Consider the following 17597-nt stretch of genomic DNA (forward strand, 5'->3'; position numbering starts at 1 on the left):
GATGGATAAGTCCCCGGGGCCTGACGGAATATTCCCCAGGCTGCTCCATGAGGCAGGGGAAGAGATTGCTGAGCCTCTGGCTAGGATCTTTATGTCCTTGTTGTCCACGGGAATGGTACCGGAGATTGGAGGGAGGCAAATATTGTCCCCTTGTTCAAAAAAGGTAGCAGGGATAGTCCAGGTAATTATAGACCAGTGAGCCTTACGTCTGTAGTGGGAAAGCTGTTGGAATAGATTATTAGAGATAGGATCTATGGGCATTTAGAGAATCATGATCTGATCAGGGACAGTCAGCATAGCTTTGTGAAGGGCAGATTGTGTCTAACAAGCCTGATAGAGTTCTTTGAGGAGGTGACCAGGCATATAGATGAGGGTAGTGCAGTGGATGTGACCTACAGGGATTTTAGTAAGGCATTTGACAAGGTTCCACACGGTAGGCTTATTCAGAAAGTCAGAAGGCATGGGATCCAGGGAAGTTTGGCCAGGTAGATTCAGAATTGGCTTGCCTGCAGAAAGCAGAGGATCGTGGTGGAGGGAGTACATTTGGATTGGAGGATTGTGACTAGTCGTGTCCCACAAGGATCTGTTCTGGGACCTGTACTTTTTGTGATTTTTATTAATGACCTGGATGTGGGGGCAGAAGGGTGGGTTGGCAAGTTTGCAAATGACACAAAGCTTGGTGTTGTTGTGGATAGTGTAGAGGATTATCAAAGATTGCAGAGAGATATTGATAGGATGTAGAAGTGGGCTAAGAAGTGGCAGATGGAGTTCAACCCAGAGAAGTGTGAGGTGGTACACTTTGGAAGGACAAACTCCAAAGCAAAGTAAATGGCAGGATACTTGGTAGTGTGGAGGAGCAGAGGGATCTGGGGGTACATGTCCACAGATCCCTGAAAGTTACCTCACAGGTAGATTGGGTAGTTAAGAAAGCTTATGGGGTATTAGCTTTCATAAGTCGAGGGATAGAGTTTAAGAATCACGAGGTAATGATGCAGCTCTATAAAACTCTGGTTAGGCCACACTTGCAGTACTGTGTCCAGTTCTGGTCGCCTCACTATAGGAAGGACGTGGAAGCATTGGAAAGGGTACAGAGGAGATTTACCAGGACGCTGCCTGGTTTAGAGAGTATGGATTATGATCAGAGATTAAGGGAGCTAGGGTTTTACTCTTTGGTGAGAAGGAGGATGAGAGGAGACATGATAGAGGTATACAAGATATTAAGAGGAATAGATAGAGTGGACAGCCAGCGCCTCTTTCCCAGGGCACCACTGCTCAATACAAGAGGACATGACTTTAAGGTAAGGGGTGGAAAGTTCAAGGGGGATATTAGAGGAAGGTTTTTTACTCAGAGAGTGGTTGGTGCGTGGAATGCACTGCCTGAGTCAGTGGTGGAGGCAGATACACTAGTGAAATTTAAGAGACTACTAGACAGGTATATGGAGGAATTTAAGGTGGGGCGGTTATATGGGAGGCAGGGTTTAAGGATTGGCACAACATTGTGGGCCAAAGGGCCTGTACTGTGTTGTACTATTCTATGTTCTATGAGTCTCCAAGTACCCGAAACTTTGTCCTTAACAATGGACTCCAATACTTTCCCAACCACTGAGATTAGGCTAATTGGCCTATAATTTCCTCTTTGGTCTTCTCTCTTCTTAAAGAGTGAAGTGACATTTGCAATTTTCCAGTCCTCTGGGACCATGCCAGAATCAAGTGATTCTTGGAAGATCATGACCAATGCATCCATTGTCTCTTCAGCCACCTCTCTCAGGACTCTGGGATGCATTACACCTGGTCCAGGTAACTTATCCACCTCAAGACCTTTCAGTTTTCTTGCACTTTTTCCTTTGCAAATGGCACTCACTCTTCCTCTCTGACACTCACAGATCTGGCATACAGCTAGTGTCTTCCACAGTAAAGACAGAAGCAAAGTACTTATTAAGTTCATCTTCCAATTCTTTGTCCCCCATCACTACCTCACCAGCATCATTATCCAGTGGTCCAGTATCAACTCTCACCTCTCTTTTATTCTTTAAATAACTGGAAAAACTTTTAGTATCTTGCTTTATATTATTACCTAGTTTGCCCTCATATTTCACCTTTTCCCTCCTTATGACATTTTGAGTTGCCTTTTGTTGGATTTTAAAAGCTTCCCAATCATTCAACTTCCCACTCACTTTTGCTACCTTATATGCCCTTTCCTTGGCTTTTATGCAGTCCTTTACTTCCCTGTCCTCCATGGTTGCCCACCCCTGCCATTTGAGAACAACAACTTCTGTGGGATATACCTATCCTGCTCCTTGTGAACTATTCCCAGAAACTTCGGCCACCTCTGCTCTGCTGTCATCCTCCTCCGATCAAACTGGGCAAGCTCCTCTCTCATTCCTCTCTCAGCTCTACACACTGGTTCCTTGCCATATTAGTTTCTTAACTATGGTGTTCCTTCACTGTGTTTAGGATTGCAAATGGGGTGCCAGTCAAGCAGGCTGTTTCATACAAGGTGTCATCAGAAATTTCGATAAGAAAGGGTCAATAAGTTAAATACAAGAAATTCTGCAGATGCTGCAAATCTTGAGCAACACAAGAGTGCCCAATGCAGCCCTGGCAAATCTGTAAGCATTTGAAAGCAGGTCTGGAGGCTTATCCGAAGAGAGTCTGCATATTAATTGTGTACCTTTATTTATTTATTTATCACACAAAAACAGCAAACAAGCTGCCAACAACCTACGCCAAACACACGTAGGCAGTCCAGGTCAGAACTTGCAGGGAGCAGAGATCTTTATTCATTGCAGTTGTGATATTGATTTTCTCAAGTTTCAAAGATGTATGGTCATCATGTGGAAACTTACATGATCCTAATTCATTGATTGTGTACCACTGAGGAGGGGTTCCTGTTCAGATTCTTCTGGATCACCACCTTTCTTCAAATGCAGTATAGAACTGGGGGACAAACATTTGTCATCCTTTGCATTGAGTGTGACAGTCAGTACAGAGGATGATATACTATTAGTTCTACAATGGATCAACAGACAATCTGCTGGAGGAACATGGCAGGTTGAGCAGCATTTGTTGAAAGGAATTGTTAAAGTTTCAGAACCAATGTGAGGTATTGACCTGAAACATCCTTTCCCTCCTCAGCCAATCCTCAGCGCACTTTCCTAACTGATCAAGATCTCCTGTAATCTACAATAACCTTCTTTACGATTAGCAATATCTCCTAGTTTCCTGCCAGCTGCAGACTTACTCATTAGGCACTGTGCTTTCACATCCAAATCATTTATATAAATAATCACTAACAAGGATCCCGACACTGACCCCTACATCTCTTGTCACGGCTTCCATTTTAAGAAACAACTTGCAACCAGCTTCCTACATGTGCTGCTCAACCTACTGAGTTCCTCCTCCAGTTTGTTGTTCCATATTGTTGGACCTCAGGGCTTTGTGACAAATCTTGACAAATCTTTTAGAATATTTTGAAGAGGTAACCAAAAAGGCAAAGGAGGGTAGGGTAGTGGATGTTGTCTGTTCAGACTGTAGCAAGGCCTTTAACGAGGTCCCACACAACAGACTGAGCTGGAAGGTTAGGTTGCAAAAAAGCCAGGGAGAGCTAGTTAGGTAGATTCAAAATTGACTCGGAGGTCCTGATGAAGGGTCTTGGCCCAAAATGTCAACAGTTTACTCTTTTCCATAGATGCTGCCTGGCCTGCTGAGTTCCTCCAGCATTTTGTGTGTGTTGCTCGGATTTGCAAAATCTGCAAATTTTCTCGTCTTGATCAGTAACATAGAAACATAGAAAACCTACAGTAAGTCTGCAGGTAACACGGAATTAGCAGATGTTGTTTATTTTGAAGAAGTTTATCGTAGATTACGGGGATTGGGCCAGTTAGGGAAGAGGGCTGAGGAATGGCAAATAGATTTCAATACAAGTGTGAGGTGATGCTTTCTGGAAATTCAAACCAGCATACGACCTATACTAAGGAATGGTAGGGCACTAGAGATTATAATCAAACAGAGGGACCTACCAGTACATACGTATAGTTCATTGAAAGTGGCATCACAGGTAAATGGGGTGCAGAAAAAAGCATTTGGCCTCCATCACTGAGTATAGGAATAGGGGCATTATGATGCAGTTATATAAATTGCTAGTGAGGCTCCACTTTAAGTACCGTGTATAGGTTTGGAAAAGATGTAGTTAAACTGGAAAAAGTACAGAGAAGATTAATGAGGATGTTGCTGGGACTAGAGGACCTGGATTATAGGGATAGGTTGGCTAAGCTGGGTCTTTACACATTGTAATGTAGGAGAAAGAGGGACACCCTTACAGAAATGTTTAAAATTATGAGAGAGATTGGCGAATGGTAACTGTCTTTACCCCCGAGTAGGGGAGTCCGATACTAGGAGGCATAGATTTAGGGTGAGTGGGGAGAGATTGAAAATGGACCAGAGGGGCAATTTTTCATGGAGAAGGTGGTGAGTACATGAAGTGAGCTGCCAGAGGAAGTGGTTGGGACAGGTGCCCTTGGATAGGTACTAGGAGGAATGGGGCATAGAGGGATATGGGCTGAATGCAGAAAATTGGGAATAACTGGGTGGGCATCACATTTGGCATGGACATTTTGGGCTGAAGGGCTATGCTGTATTGCTCCGTGACTCTATGAGTTTATGTGGGTATTGTTGGCAATGTCATTATGTATTGTTCATCCCTAATTGCAAACCAGAGTCAGCCACATAAAGTCTGGAGTCACATGCGAGCCAAACAAGCGAGAAAGGCAAATTTACCTCCCTGAAGGACACCAGTGAACAAAATTTAGTTTTACAGTTTTGCTGTGGTTTTATTTTTTTGTTGTAATACATTAATTAAACAAAATCCAGGTCTTTTTTTACTTGCATTGAAATTCCTTAGCTGCAATGACAGGATTTGTACTCACTTCTCTGGGTCAATGTTCCGGATCTTTGGCCATCAGCCAGGTAACCTAGGTGCTACGGTGAGGGTCTATGAAAGGATGGCCACTGTTCCAACCAATTACAATAGTGCTTGCAGACAAAAAGCAACATTTTTCATGTGTCATAAATCTGAAAATAGAAGCAGAAAATGCTAAAACGCTAAGCAGTTTGGGCAGCATGGGTGGAAAGAGAACATTATGAGCTTTCTGCAGAATGGGAACACTTTTGAAAACAGCTATGATTTAAGTTGCAGAGAATGTGGCTGCTGGGAAGGGGTGTTAGGAGAACAAAAGGAATGCCTGTGTTGGGCTGGAGACCAAGAAGAAAATGGATGATAGGTATCTGTCTCCACAGATGCTACTGACTTTAGTAACTCTAACATTTTCTACTTTGTTTCTAGAAGATGGCTATAAAAGTCCGCAACATCAACCTGGTGAGTAGCCTCCAAAACAAAAGAAATTAATACACTTGACTGATCTGCTCCTCTCTAAGTTTTATTTTCAATCCAAATAGAAACAATAATAGCCATTGTAAAAGACAGCTGGGGGAAATAACGTGTCAATTAGTGAAGATATTCAGAAACAAAAACCTCCCTTCAGGACCTAGCTTTCATAGCTACACACAAAGCTGTGTTAGATATTATTTCACACTTACTAACAGACCTACTAAATTGTGTAAATAATAGCAGAGACATTAGAGATGTTCAGCAGTTCGGGCAATATCTAGGAAGAGAAAGCATAACTAGTATTTCAGGTTGAAAATCTGTCAGACAGATGCTGCCACACCTATTGGGTGCCTCCAGCATTTTCTTTTTATTTCAGATTCTTAGCATCTGCAGCATTTTACTTTTCAACCACCAACTTTCATGACGGTGGGAACTGGTGGGACTTCCAAAGTAAAACAAGTGTGAATGTTAATTGCCTCATAGTTTCTCAATTTGCATATACTCATGGCTTCTGCCTGTTTTAGACAACTCAGCTGAGAGTTGAAAGAATAATTGGTCCAATATTTCCAAAACAGTTAATTAGTCACCACGTCCAATACAAAAAAAAAATCAAATGATCAGCAGCACACTCCTTCACCTTTCACCTCTGAGACTGGTTTAACTTCAGGGGTTGGGTCAAAGTTCGAAGGACAGAAATCTTAATTGCCATATGGGTTCAGATGACCCCAGGTAGCAGCTTGCGCGATGTTAATACAGCTCGGGGCGTTGGAGTTTAATCCCGGCGCTGTTCTATAAGGAGACTGTTCGCCCTCCCCGTGGAACGCGTGGGTTTCCCCCGGTGCTGTAAATTGCAGGCGATTAGTACCATTTGTGAACCTTAACGTTTAAATCTAATTAGTAGCTCTGAACGTTGGTGTACATTAAAATGAGGATCAGCAAGTAACAAAAGAGAATGCAGATATCGGAAAGCAGAACAAAAAGAAAGAGAATGTTGAACAAACCCAGTTGGTCAAGTAGCATCTGTGGATGGAAAAGGGGTATCCCATATTTCCAGTGTGCCCCTTCTACCTAGTTTCCTCTCCCTCTGTTCACCTTTCACATCCCATACTTTCCCATCACCTGCTCTCATCTGCCCATCACGCCCTGCCCCATCTAGTTTCACCTATAACCTTCCAAACTCCACGCTACCCCCTTCCCCCGCCCCGATATAGATCTGAGCTGGAAACGTCCACTTATAACTTCTGCCTTTACAGTTGCTGCGTGACCTTCTGAGTTCTCCGACCTTGAGTTTTTTTAAATGTGTAACAACTGACCAAAAGTTTTCAACCTGGAACGTAAACTCATTCTCCACACGTTCTGTGTTACCAGCATCTTCTGATGAACAGTTGTACGGACAGTGGGACGCGTACTTCTATCTTTCTTCTCAGTATTTTTTTTAAATTAAGGCTCATCTTTTCACTGGCTGGGCTTCTGATCGTCCTTGCGGTAAACCGGGAAGAAAGTTCAATCTGAAGCGTGTAGGTGATGAAAATGTTTAAATGTCAGTCAGATATGTGTCAGTTCAACTTAAACTGATTATTAAGAAGCAACCGCGAAATTCGGAGCCAAGTGGCGCGCACTCTTGTAACCGAATCTTTGCCGCGATGCGCAGCCCCTTCTAAAGTTACGGAGCCCAAAGGGCGATAAATGATCGCACGGGAGGATGGAGCGGGTCATTGGGCAGCGGGAAGTTGCAGAGTAAATCGTCGCTCGGGGAGGGGGGAGGTGCGAGCTCGTTCACTCTAATACTCAGGAGACACACACTTTCTCCCACTTCCGGACGATGTCTTTGATCCGTCGCGGAATTTTTGAATGTAAGCTCTCAGCAGCTCGCGGATCAGCAGCCCGACGAGAGGCGGTCACTTCAGATTCAAAGCTGCATCAAAACTTGTCCTCTCAACGATTCTCCGTTACTTTCTTCCAAAATGCCATGCCGTGGACAGTTGCGGTGACGCACAGAGGGAAGAGGATGACACTGTTCTGTGGCACCTCCTTCGCTTTCACACAATAAGAAATAATGATTGTACAATTTCTGATTGAGCATGAGGACAGAACGGGGCAGGACATGTTCACCCGCGGCTGCTTCTCCTGAATTAGAATTCTTCGGGCCATTCAATGACCGCGTATCACTTGGCTGCACTCTATTTCTCCCTCCCTCCCTCGTTGTGTGCCTCGGGCTGTTGGTTAAGAGCACTCAGTGGGTAATTATTAATAGATGTCCCTGGATAGAAAGTGCCCGTGTTTTGATGAGCCTTATGATAAACCTATGCGTATGTGATGTGGGTATGTTGTGTGTGTCACTTCCCAGCCTGACCCCCTTCACTTAGACCACAGCAGGAACCCAAGCCATGCCTGCCACGCACCGGCCAGCAGCATGAAGCCACCAACGTTTGCTCTTCTCCTCCTCTGCCCATGGCTGCTGACTGCGAGCGGGGACCTTGGGGCGGGAGCGGGAACTTGGGCCAGGTTTGCCAGCCTGCCCTACCCTGAGGACAAACTCTTCCTGCACGACATTTTCCCCGAGGGCTTCATCTGGTCGGTGGGGACATCAGCGTACCAGACGGAAGGTGGCTGGCGACAGGATGGGAAAGGTCAGTCGGTCTGGGATACCTTCACTCGCCAGCAACTCAGTGGCAATGGAGATGAGGCCAGTGATAGTTACAATAATATAGAGGGGGATGTGTCGGCTATCCAGGCTTTGGGTGTCACGCACTACCGATTCTCCATAGCCTGGTCCAGGATCTTCCCAGATGGTCTGGTCTCAAATCACAATGAAGCTGGACTGAGCTACTACATCCATCTGCTCCAAAGACTCCGGGACATTGGTGTTGAGCCCATAGTGACTCTGTATCACTGGGATCTGCCCCAGGCTCTCCAGGATAGGTACGGAGGTTGGATCAACGAAACCTTAGTGGATCGCTTTAGTGAATATGCGGAGTTCTGTTTCAAAGTTTTAGGAGACCGAGTGAAGTACTGGATCACCATAGACAATCCTTTCGCTTTGGCTTGGCACGGGTACGGGACGGGGAAGCTCGCCCCCGGTATTCAGGGAGCTCCCCGTGCACCGTACATAGTGGCACATAATCTGATTAAGGTAAGATCCCCCGTTACACTGAATGGATCTGTATTATATTTAGCTCTGAAAACTTTTGGCGGAGAGTATCAAATGAACGTGCATAGGATGCAATCTGCAGAAAGGTTGACCGTGAGAAATTAAACTTTTTCTGAGCTGAATCCATCTGTTAAATGGATAGTTAAGGAAGCAGCGCGTGTACCTGGGAACTACATTTTGCTTTTATATACATATATATAATTAGAACGTAAAACTTAAGGGACTTGACATGATAGCAGAGCTCCGTTCAGCTAAACTCTGGAAAAGAGATAAAGTACTATGAAGAAATTGTCATGATCTATTTGATCGAGTTTAGCTTTTAAGAGATCTGTACGGGGATACTATGTCTCCTGTTTCATAAAACATAACAAAACGATGGTATGCGATAGTGGATAGTCATCATTCGTATTATTTCCCGTCATAAAAGTTGAGCAAAAGTTTCGCCTGAAGTAAGTAATGGACAAATTGAAAGAGCAACGCAATGATATTACATGGATGAGTGAACTGACAGAATGGTGCATGCTCAATACGCAACTATTTAACGGCCAGAAATATGTTAATTAAAATAGATGCAATATTTTATCGGATTCAATAGATCATCATAATTGGAAAAACGAATATGCATTACATACCCATCGCAAGGTAAAAGATAGAAGGATAGAATATATTACAAAACTAACATTTAAATGTAGATAATGACCTAGAGAACAATATCAACCAGTAGAATGACTTTCACATGTTTGCAGGGATGGGCCAATGGAAATACTGTATATTATACACATCAGTGAACTTCTATGGGATTGTAGAAAATTTCACGAAGAAAATAATATAACACGTTTGATTTAAACTATATATATTCACTTCAATATTAAATATACAAATATGTGACTTATTAGATAAACTTGAAGGGCAGTTTATTCGCAAACTTGTGCCATGCATTACATCCATGGACGTGTATTGTTTATCCTCTCGGGAATCAAAGCTTTCCGTCCAACATGTACTTTGTGTTTTTCAAGGCATTGATTACAGAATACACAAATATATTTTGAGAATCTCTAACACTGAACATTATGAAAGTACAATTAAGCGTTTTCATTTCTGTATGAGATCTTAGCTGAGGCCGATTAACTCAGCATAGAAGGAAATTCAACTCTTGGGATTTTCCCTTCTTCATTGTTAGGCAATATATTGGGAAACTGAACCATTGGTGAGCATAGGCTGTGGAAAAAGGCTATGAATTTGTAGAAATGTATTTCTTAGCTGAATTGGGACTGCCTTGGAACAGCAGAAGATTTTATTAATATTTTACTTGGATGCTTATTATAGTCAGACTTTAGATACTAGTACATTAATCCAAATCACAAATAAAAGTATGGATTTACAAAAGGAAAAAAAATTGATGACCAAACTGTTCCAAAGGCAGGTTAGAGTTAAAAATAAGTCCCAGGTGACTCTTTAGTTAAATTTGCACTAATACTATGTATTTTATAAATTAGGCTTGTTTAGTTAAGATTCATTTTATTTTACAAAAGTACCCGTTCTGCCAGAAAAATATCAACGCAGTCATGGATACAGTTGTGATCAATCTATTTTCCACCAGTATATTCCATGGTATGCTCTTAACTGAAGGCAACTGCGTATTTAGTTTATGATCCAGATTCAGTGGATCCTGTTTTATTGGGCAATCGGTTAATCAGGTAATTCGCTTAGTTGGGACAGCACTCAAAGAACAAAAATAAATTGAGAAAATAGCTGGGATTCTCGTCATTTATTTTTGACACTGTGGTGCTTATTTGGGACGGGAGAGTGTAGCCGAACAGTTTGTAACTGGTGTCAGTCACATGCAACGGCTTGTGTGGCCGTTAGACACTACAACGTGCTTGGAGTGAACAGTTTTCAAATTGCAACAGTTGGGTGTGTTTCTTCTTGAAGCAGTGATTTTTGTCATTGATACTTGATGAGAAATAAGACAATTCAGAACTGTTTTGCTCATTGCAGTTTCAAGCATTCAGGCTGGAATTGCCAGAAATGGCGGGAAGTGAAAATGAAACTATTTCACTACTTCAAGTTAAGAGCTATGAAAAATTTGAAGATATCAACAGTCATCTTGAATGTTACCTGTTTGTTTATTTATTGACATGCAGTGTGGAATAGGCCCGTCTCGTCCTTTGAGCCACATTGCCCAGCAGTTCCCTGACTTAATCATAGGACAATTTACAATGGCCAATTAATCTACCAACTGGTACATCTTTGAATTGTGGGAGGAAACCGGAGTTCCTGGAGGAAACCCACATGGTCGCAGGGAGAAGGTACAAACTCCTCTCAGGCAGTGGCAGGAATTGAACCCAGGTCACCAGCACTGTAAAGCGTTGTGCTAACCACTGTTTCCGTGCCACCCCTCCAGACACTCAACTCTCACCCGTGGCTCCAAGTAGCTGTTCGCATGCGACAGTGGCCATACCATGGTACACAGCTTCAACAGGCAGGGTAGCTGGCAGGTCACATACCCCAGTGAGATGCAGACATGCCCATCCTAGCTTGCGATGTCAGCTCCAGTGGACTGGGCAGATGAGATCTATAGTGAGATCCAATGGCCAGGAAGGCTGCTCTACAAAGCTCTTGGAGAATGAATTGCATGACAAGGACAGAAAAAGTCACGGACGTCCACTGCAATCAAGGAAGACCCCTGTTGTGATGTCTATTTTTACCACTGGACCTGGACTTCCGAGGTGGAGAGAGTGGAACTGCCCCAAGGCAACGACTTTTCCACTTTAAAAACTCTCCTGCACAGGTTTTCCGTCATCGTCAGATATGACAGATAACCACCTTAGTACTAGTAGTGTTTTAATTTGTTCTGAATTTAATTTAAATACATAATTTGTTACTGAGTTAAATGGTAGTTTTTTCTTTTAATACAATTTTAACTATTTCTATGAAACATCGGCTAGTTAGGACAGCCGTTTACTTGGGTCAAAATATATGGCCCCGATGAGTCCCAATTAACCAGAATCCACTATATACAAAAATTGAAGGGATGATTTCTCACCCTGTCTTTAAGCTAATAATTATACGATTATTTATACCAACATACGGTCTATTCAAATAAATAAATAACCCATGTTATCAGTCACTAGCACCTCTAGCACTGCAGACACCAGGCATACTATATCAAACTGCTTAGTGGCCTAGAACTTGGGATAATTAGAAGCTATCAATGTTTCCTCTTTAAGTTGAGGAAATTCACAACGGCTTTTACAGTGCATACTTGCATGGTTAGATTTCAAAGTTGCTTCCACATTCTGTAGGCTTTAACTTCTGTGTTATTGTCACTGCTAAGAAAGGACACTAAAAATAGTTTGCACTGTTGGTTGAGCTTTTAACTGCAGAATGAGCATTAATCACTTGTAAGTGATGTTGCTGGCCATGACAAATTAACTTTCCATGTAAGAAACCTAATTCCCACAAAATAATTAAAAACAAAATTAGGTATCACAGTAGCGCAGTGAGTAGTGCTGCTCCCTCACATCTCCCGTGTCCTGGGGTCAACCCTGACTTCTATGCTGTTTAGAGTTTGCATGTTCTCCTTGTGACCCTGTGGTTTCCTCCCACATCCCAAATATACAGTGGTTGACCAGATTAAATGGCCACAGTGTATGAGTGAATGCAAAGAAAGGGAAAATAAAAGAATTGGGATTGGTCTAAATGGATACTTGGTGTTGGCATGCATCGGGTGGGCAGAAGGCTGTGAGACCGTAAACAATAAAAACTAACTGAACGTTAGAGCCATGTTTAAAATTCACTTTAAATGTTTCAACCTCTTTCTTAATCCACACTATCTTATTTCACAAAATTATATAAAAAAGAGAGCATTTTATATTTTGACACATCTTTCCAAATCATTGGTTTGACTGACTGTTAAGTTAGTTGAAGTCATTACTATTTTTCTATCCAGTCACTCCCCTATAAGATGCTTGGCAAGGAGAAGTCTGCACCATAGCACTGAAGCTTTATGAACAATTTTCCTTGCCACTACTGCAGAGTGCTGTTCCTTTAGTAAGAATAAAATCTTGCTCCATAGGGGTTGTTGATTATAATTTTATCAAGTCCTGTTTATTGACTCTCTCATTCAGTGAACAAAAGAGACACTAATTTGGGGAAAGGGAGCACAGAGGGAGTCAGGATCCTCCAAGAGGAGAACTCTAAGGACATTGAGAGGTTTAGATTTATCTCTCTGCTCAGTCTGGAAGGGAAGATATTTTTCTGTATTGCCGTCACCTGTCTGATTTTCTCCCCAAAAATGACTAGCTTGATATGTCTGTACTGAAAGGAGGGATTCCCAGGGTGCCTGGGACTCATGGGCATGGTTTCCCAACTGATTAGGGAAATGCCTGAAGGCGAGGGAGACCTAATCGTACTGTGACTAGACCTTGCCAATGCTGGTGGAGATTGTGCTGAACCAACATCGTGTTCTGAGGAAGATAAAGGACCTCATGTTGGACTACTACAAGAGCTTCAGATTGAGAGTCTCCTCAGGAATGACAATATCAGGCTGTCAGCGGCTTGAGAAGTGTGTTATAATGCATGTATAATCTTAGTGATCCTCTTCTCCCTGACAATTATCACGCTCATTAAGGCAGCTGAAGTGGAGTGTAGAGGCCCCCTGACTAAGAGAGGCATGCGGCAGGCCCCAGTCAGAGTCTTCATGGATGATCTTTTGGTGACAACTACATCAGTCCCAAGCAGTAGATGGATCATTCAGGGGCTAGAGAGGCTCATCTCATGGGCAAGGATTAGTTTTAAGCCTGAGAAATCCAGGTTTCTGGTGTAAGAGAAAGGCAGACTCGCTGACAAGTTCCATTTCTCCTCGAATGGTATTGCCTTCTGCTATCTGAGAAATTAGTCTAGAGTCTGGGGAAGGTCTCTGACTGCAGCCTAAGAGATGTGGCTGACATCCAGAAGACCACCAAGGGGTTAGAAGTCTGGCTCACCAATCTGGACAAGTGAGGCCTACCTATCAAGTTCAAGGCCTGGATCTACCAAAATGGCATCCTTCCCACAAATTCTCTGCCCCATGCTGATATGGGAGGTGCCCATGTAAACAGTTGAGGCTCTTGAGAGAAAGATCAATGGCTACCTTTCAGGATGGCTGGGCCTCACACGTAGTCTGCGCAGCATTGCTCTGTACATGAAGGAATAAACTGTAGCTTCCGTTCAGCAGCCATAGTGAGGAGTTCATGGTTTCCTGTACAAGAGAATTGCTGCTTTATAGAGGTTTCAGTGACCCCAAAGTCTCATCAGCAGGCACTGAGGTCCAGACAGGCAGGAAATGAAAGGCCAAGGACGCTGTGGAGATGGCTGACTCATGTACGGGGCCTATCAGCAGTGTCAGCAGAGCTCTACAAAGAGGTGTTTTCGCAGGTTGGCAGTGATTATCTATGAAGACAGCTTCGTGGTTGTTTGTCCATTGTACGGGGCCTATCAGCAGCATCAACAGAGCTCTGCGAACTAAATAAAAGTACAGAAGGGACAAATGGAGTGGTCATCGTCGGGAGTAGGCCAGCGGTGAGAATAGAAGCTTTGGCTCAAAAGAGGCTTCAGCTCGGAGGAGGCCTTGGCTCTGTGTAAAGTGTCCGTTAAGGTTTCCTTTCTGTTTTTTTTCACCTCCTCTCCTTCTGTTCCATTTAAATAGCTGTGGTGAGCCCTTCGTGCCAGATGTTGGAGAACTGGGAGACCCAGGGAAATACATCTGCATGAAGTGCATCTGGCTGCAGCTCCTTGAAGACCATGTTAAGGATCTGGAGCAGCAACTGGATGACCTTCAACTTGTATGGGAGAGTGAGGAGATAATTGATCAAAGTTACAGGGCAGTAGTTACCCTGAAGTTGTAGGTGGTGAGTAGCTTGGTGACTGTCAGGAGAAATGGAAATAGGCAGTTAGAGCAGAGCACCCCTGTGACAATTCCCCCCCAAAAAACAAGTATACCGCTTTGGATACCTCTGTGGGGGATGACCTCCCGGGAAAATGCCACAGCGACTGGGTTACAGGCACTGAGCATAGGTCTGTGGTGCAGAAGGGAAAAAGAGAGAAGAAGGGAGCAGTAGTGATAGGGGACTCAATAGTGAGGGGAACAGACAGAAGATTCCGTGGACATGAATAGGATATCTGGATGGTACATTGCCTCCCAGATGCCAGGGTCAGAGATGTCTCAGATTGCATGCACAACATTTTGGAGAGGGAGGGGGAGCAGCCAGATGTCTTGATACATATTGGTACCAGTGATATAGGAAGGAAAAACAATGAGGTCCTGAAAAGAGAATTTAGAGAGCTAGGTAGAAAGCTGAGAAGCAAGACCTCCCGGGTAGTAATTTCTGGATCGCTGCCTGTGCCACGCACCGGTGAGGGTAAAAACAGAATGATTTGGCAGACAAAACATGTGGCTGAGAAGCTGGTGCAGGGTGCAGAGCTTCGGGTTCTTGGTTCATTGGAATGTCTTCTGGAGGAGGTATGACCTGTTCAAAAGTGACGGGTTGCACCTGAACCTGATGGGGATCAATGTTCTTGTGGGCAGGTTTCTTAGAGCCGTTGGGAGGACTTAAAGTAATTTGGCAGGAAGGTGGGAACCGGAGTGAAGGGACTCAGGACAGGACGGATGGTAAGAAAGTAAAGATAGCAGTCAGACTGTCAGGGAGGGCAGGCAGGTGATGGGACTTAGATGAAGCCAACAAGCTGAGTATCTAAACATTAGGGATGCAAAATGAGAAAGGATAGCAAATACGGTACTCAAGGTGTTGTATCTAAATGTGCGTAGTATAACAAATAAAGTGGATGATCTTGTTGCACTATTACAGATCACCAGGTATGATGTTGTGGCCATCACTGAATTGTGGCTCAAGGATGGTTGTAATTGGGAGCTGAGTGTCCAAGGTTACACGTTATATTGGAGGGATAGGAAGGTAGGCAGAGGGGGTGGTGTGGCTCTACTGGTAAAGAATCGTATCAAATCAGTAGAAAGATGTGACATAGGATTGGAAGATGTTGAATCTTTGTGGGTTGATTTAAGAAACTGCAAGAGTAAAAGGATGTTGATGGCAGTTATATACAGGCCTCCCAACAGTGGCTGGGAGGTGGACCACAGATTACAACAGGAAATCGAAAAGGTGAGTCAATAGGGCAATGTTATAGTAGTCATGGGAGATTTTAACATGCAGGTTGATTGGGAAAAGTAGGTTGGTAATGGATCTCAGGAGAGTGAATTTGTTGAATGCCTAAGAGATGACTTTTTAGAGCAGTTTGTCGTTGAGCCTACAAGGGGATCAGCTGGATTGGTTGTTATGTAATGAACCAAAAGTGATTAGGGAGTTTGAGGTAAAAGAACCCTTAGGAGCCAGTGATGACAATATGATTGAGTTCAACTTGAAATTTGATAGGGAGAAAGTAAAGTCTGATGTAGCAATATTTCAGTGGAGTAAGGGAAATTATAGTGGTATGAGAGAGGAGTTGGCCAAAGTAAATTGGAAGGAGCTGCTGGCAGGGATGACAGCAGAGCAGCAATGGCATTTCTGGAAAAAATGTGGAAGGTGCAGGACATGTGTATTCCAAAAGTGAAGAAATACTCAAATGGTAAAATAGTACAATCATGGCTGACAAGGGAAGTCAAAGCTAGTGTAAAAGCAAAATAAAGGGCATACAATAAAGCAAAAATTAGTGGGAAGATAGAGGATTTGGAAGATTTTAAAAACCTACAGAGAGCAACTAAAAATCATTAGAAAGGAAAGGATGAATTATGAAAGCAAGCTAGCAAATAATACCAAAGTGGATAGTAAAAGTTTTTCCAAGTATGTTAAAAATAAAAGAGAAATGAAGAGTGGATATAGGACTGCTAGAAAATGAGGCAGGAGGAATAATAATGAAGACAATGAGATGGCTGATGAACTAAATGAGTATTTTGCATTATTCTTCACTTTGGAAGACACTGGCCGTGTGCCTGAACTTGCAGTGTGTGAAGGAAGAGAAGTGGATGCAGTTACTATTACAAGAGAGAAGGTGTGTATAAAGCTGAAAGTCACCCAGACCAGAGGAACTGCACCCTAGGGTTCTGAAAGAGGTAGTGTTGGAGATTATGGTGGCATTGGAAATGATCTTTCAAAAATGATTGGACTCTGGCATGGTGCCAGAGGACTGAAAATTGCAAATGTCACTCCACTCTTTAAGAAAGAAAGAAGGCAGCAGTTAGCCTGACCTCAGTGGTTTGGAAGATGTTAGTGTCAATTGTTAAGGACGAGGTGTTGGAGTACTCAGTGACACAGGACAAGATAGTACAAAGTCAGCGTGGTTTCCTTCAGGGCAAATCCTGCCTGATGAACCTGTTGGAATTCTTTGAGAAGATTACAAGTAGGATAGATAAAGGGGATGCAGTGGATGTTGTATATTTGGACTTTCAGAAGGCCTTTGACAAGCTGTTACACTTGAGGTTGCTTACCAATTTAAGAGCCCACGGTACTACAGGAAAGTTACTACCATGATTAGAGCATTGGCTGATTGGTAGGAGGCAGCGGATTGGGAATAAAAAGATCCTTTTCTGGTTGGCTGCCAGTGACTAGTGGTGTTCTGCAGCGATCGATGCTGAGACCACTTCTTTTTATGCTGTATATAAATGATTTAGATGATGGAATAGATAGATGGCTTTGTTGCCAAGTTTGCAGATGATATGAAAATTGGTAGAGGGGCAAGTAGTGTTGAAGAAACAGGTAGGATGCAGAAGGACTTAGAAAGTGGCAAATGAAATACAATGTTGTAAAGTGCACGGTCATGCGTTTTGGTAGTAGTAATAAATGTGCCGACTAATTTCTAAATGGGGAGAAAATCCAAAAATCTGAGATGCAAAAGGACTTGGGGGTCCTTGTGCAGAACACCCTAAAGGTTAACCTGCAGGTTGAGTCGGTGGTGAGGAAGGCAAATGTCATGTTAGCGTTCATTTCAAGAGGTCTAGAATACAAGAGCAAGGATGTGATGCTGAGGCTTTATTAGGCACAGGTGAGGCATCAGCTTCAGTATTGTGAA

At 43.2% G+C, this 17597-nt stretch overlaps 1 protein-coding gene across 1 annotated transcript in view; it reads left to right on the top strand.

Moving 5' to 3' along the window:
• Positions 1 to 7190: 7190 nt before the first annotated feature.
• The window catches only part of kl (klotho), an 88640-nt gene continuing 78233 nt past the window's right edge, over positions 7191 to 17597 (top strand). The window contains exon 1 of the mRNA XM_073043878.1: positions 7191 to 8519. Coding sequence (XP_072899979.1) covers positions 7800 to 8519 — 720 coding nt within the window. The 5' untranslated portion in view covers positions 7191 to 7799. The remainder of the gene's footprint in view (positions 8520 to 17597) is intronic.

The sequence above is a fragment of the Hemitrygon akajei genome, chromosome 4 (assembly GCF_048418815.1).
Source record: "Hemitrygon akajei chromosome 4, sHemAka1.3, whole genome shotgun sequence".
Lineage (NCBI taxonomy): Eukaryota > Metazoa > Chordata > Chondrichthyes > Myliobatiformes > Dasyatidae > Hemitrygon > Hemitrygon akajei.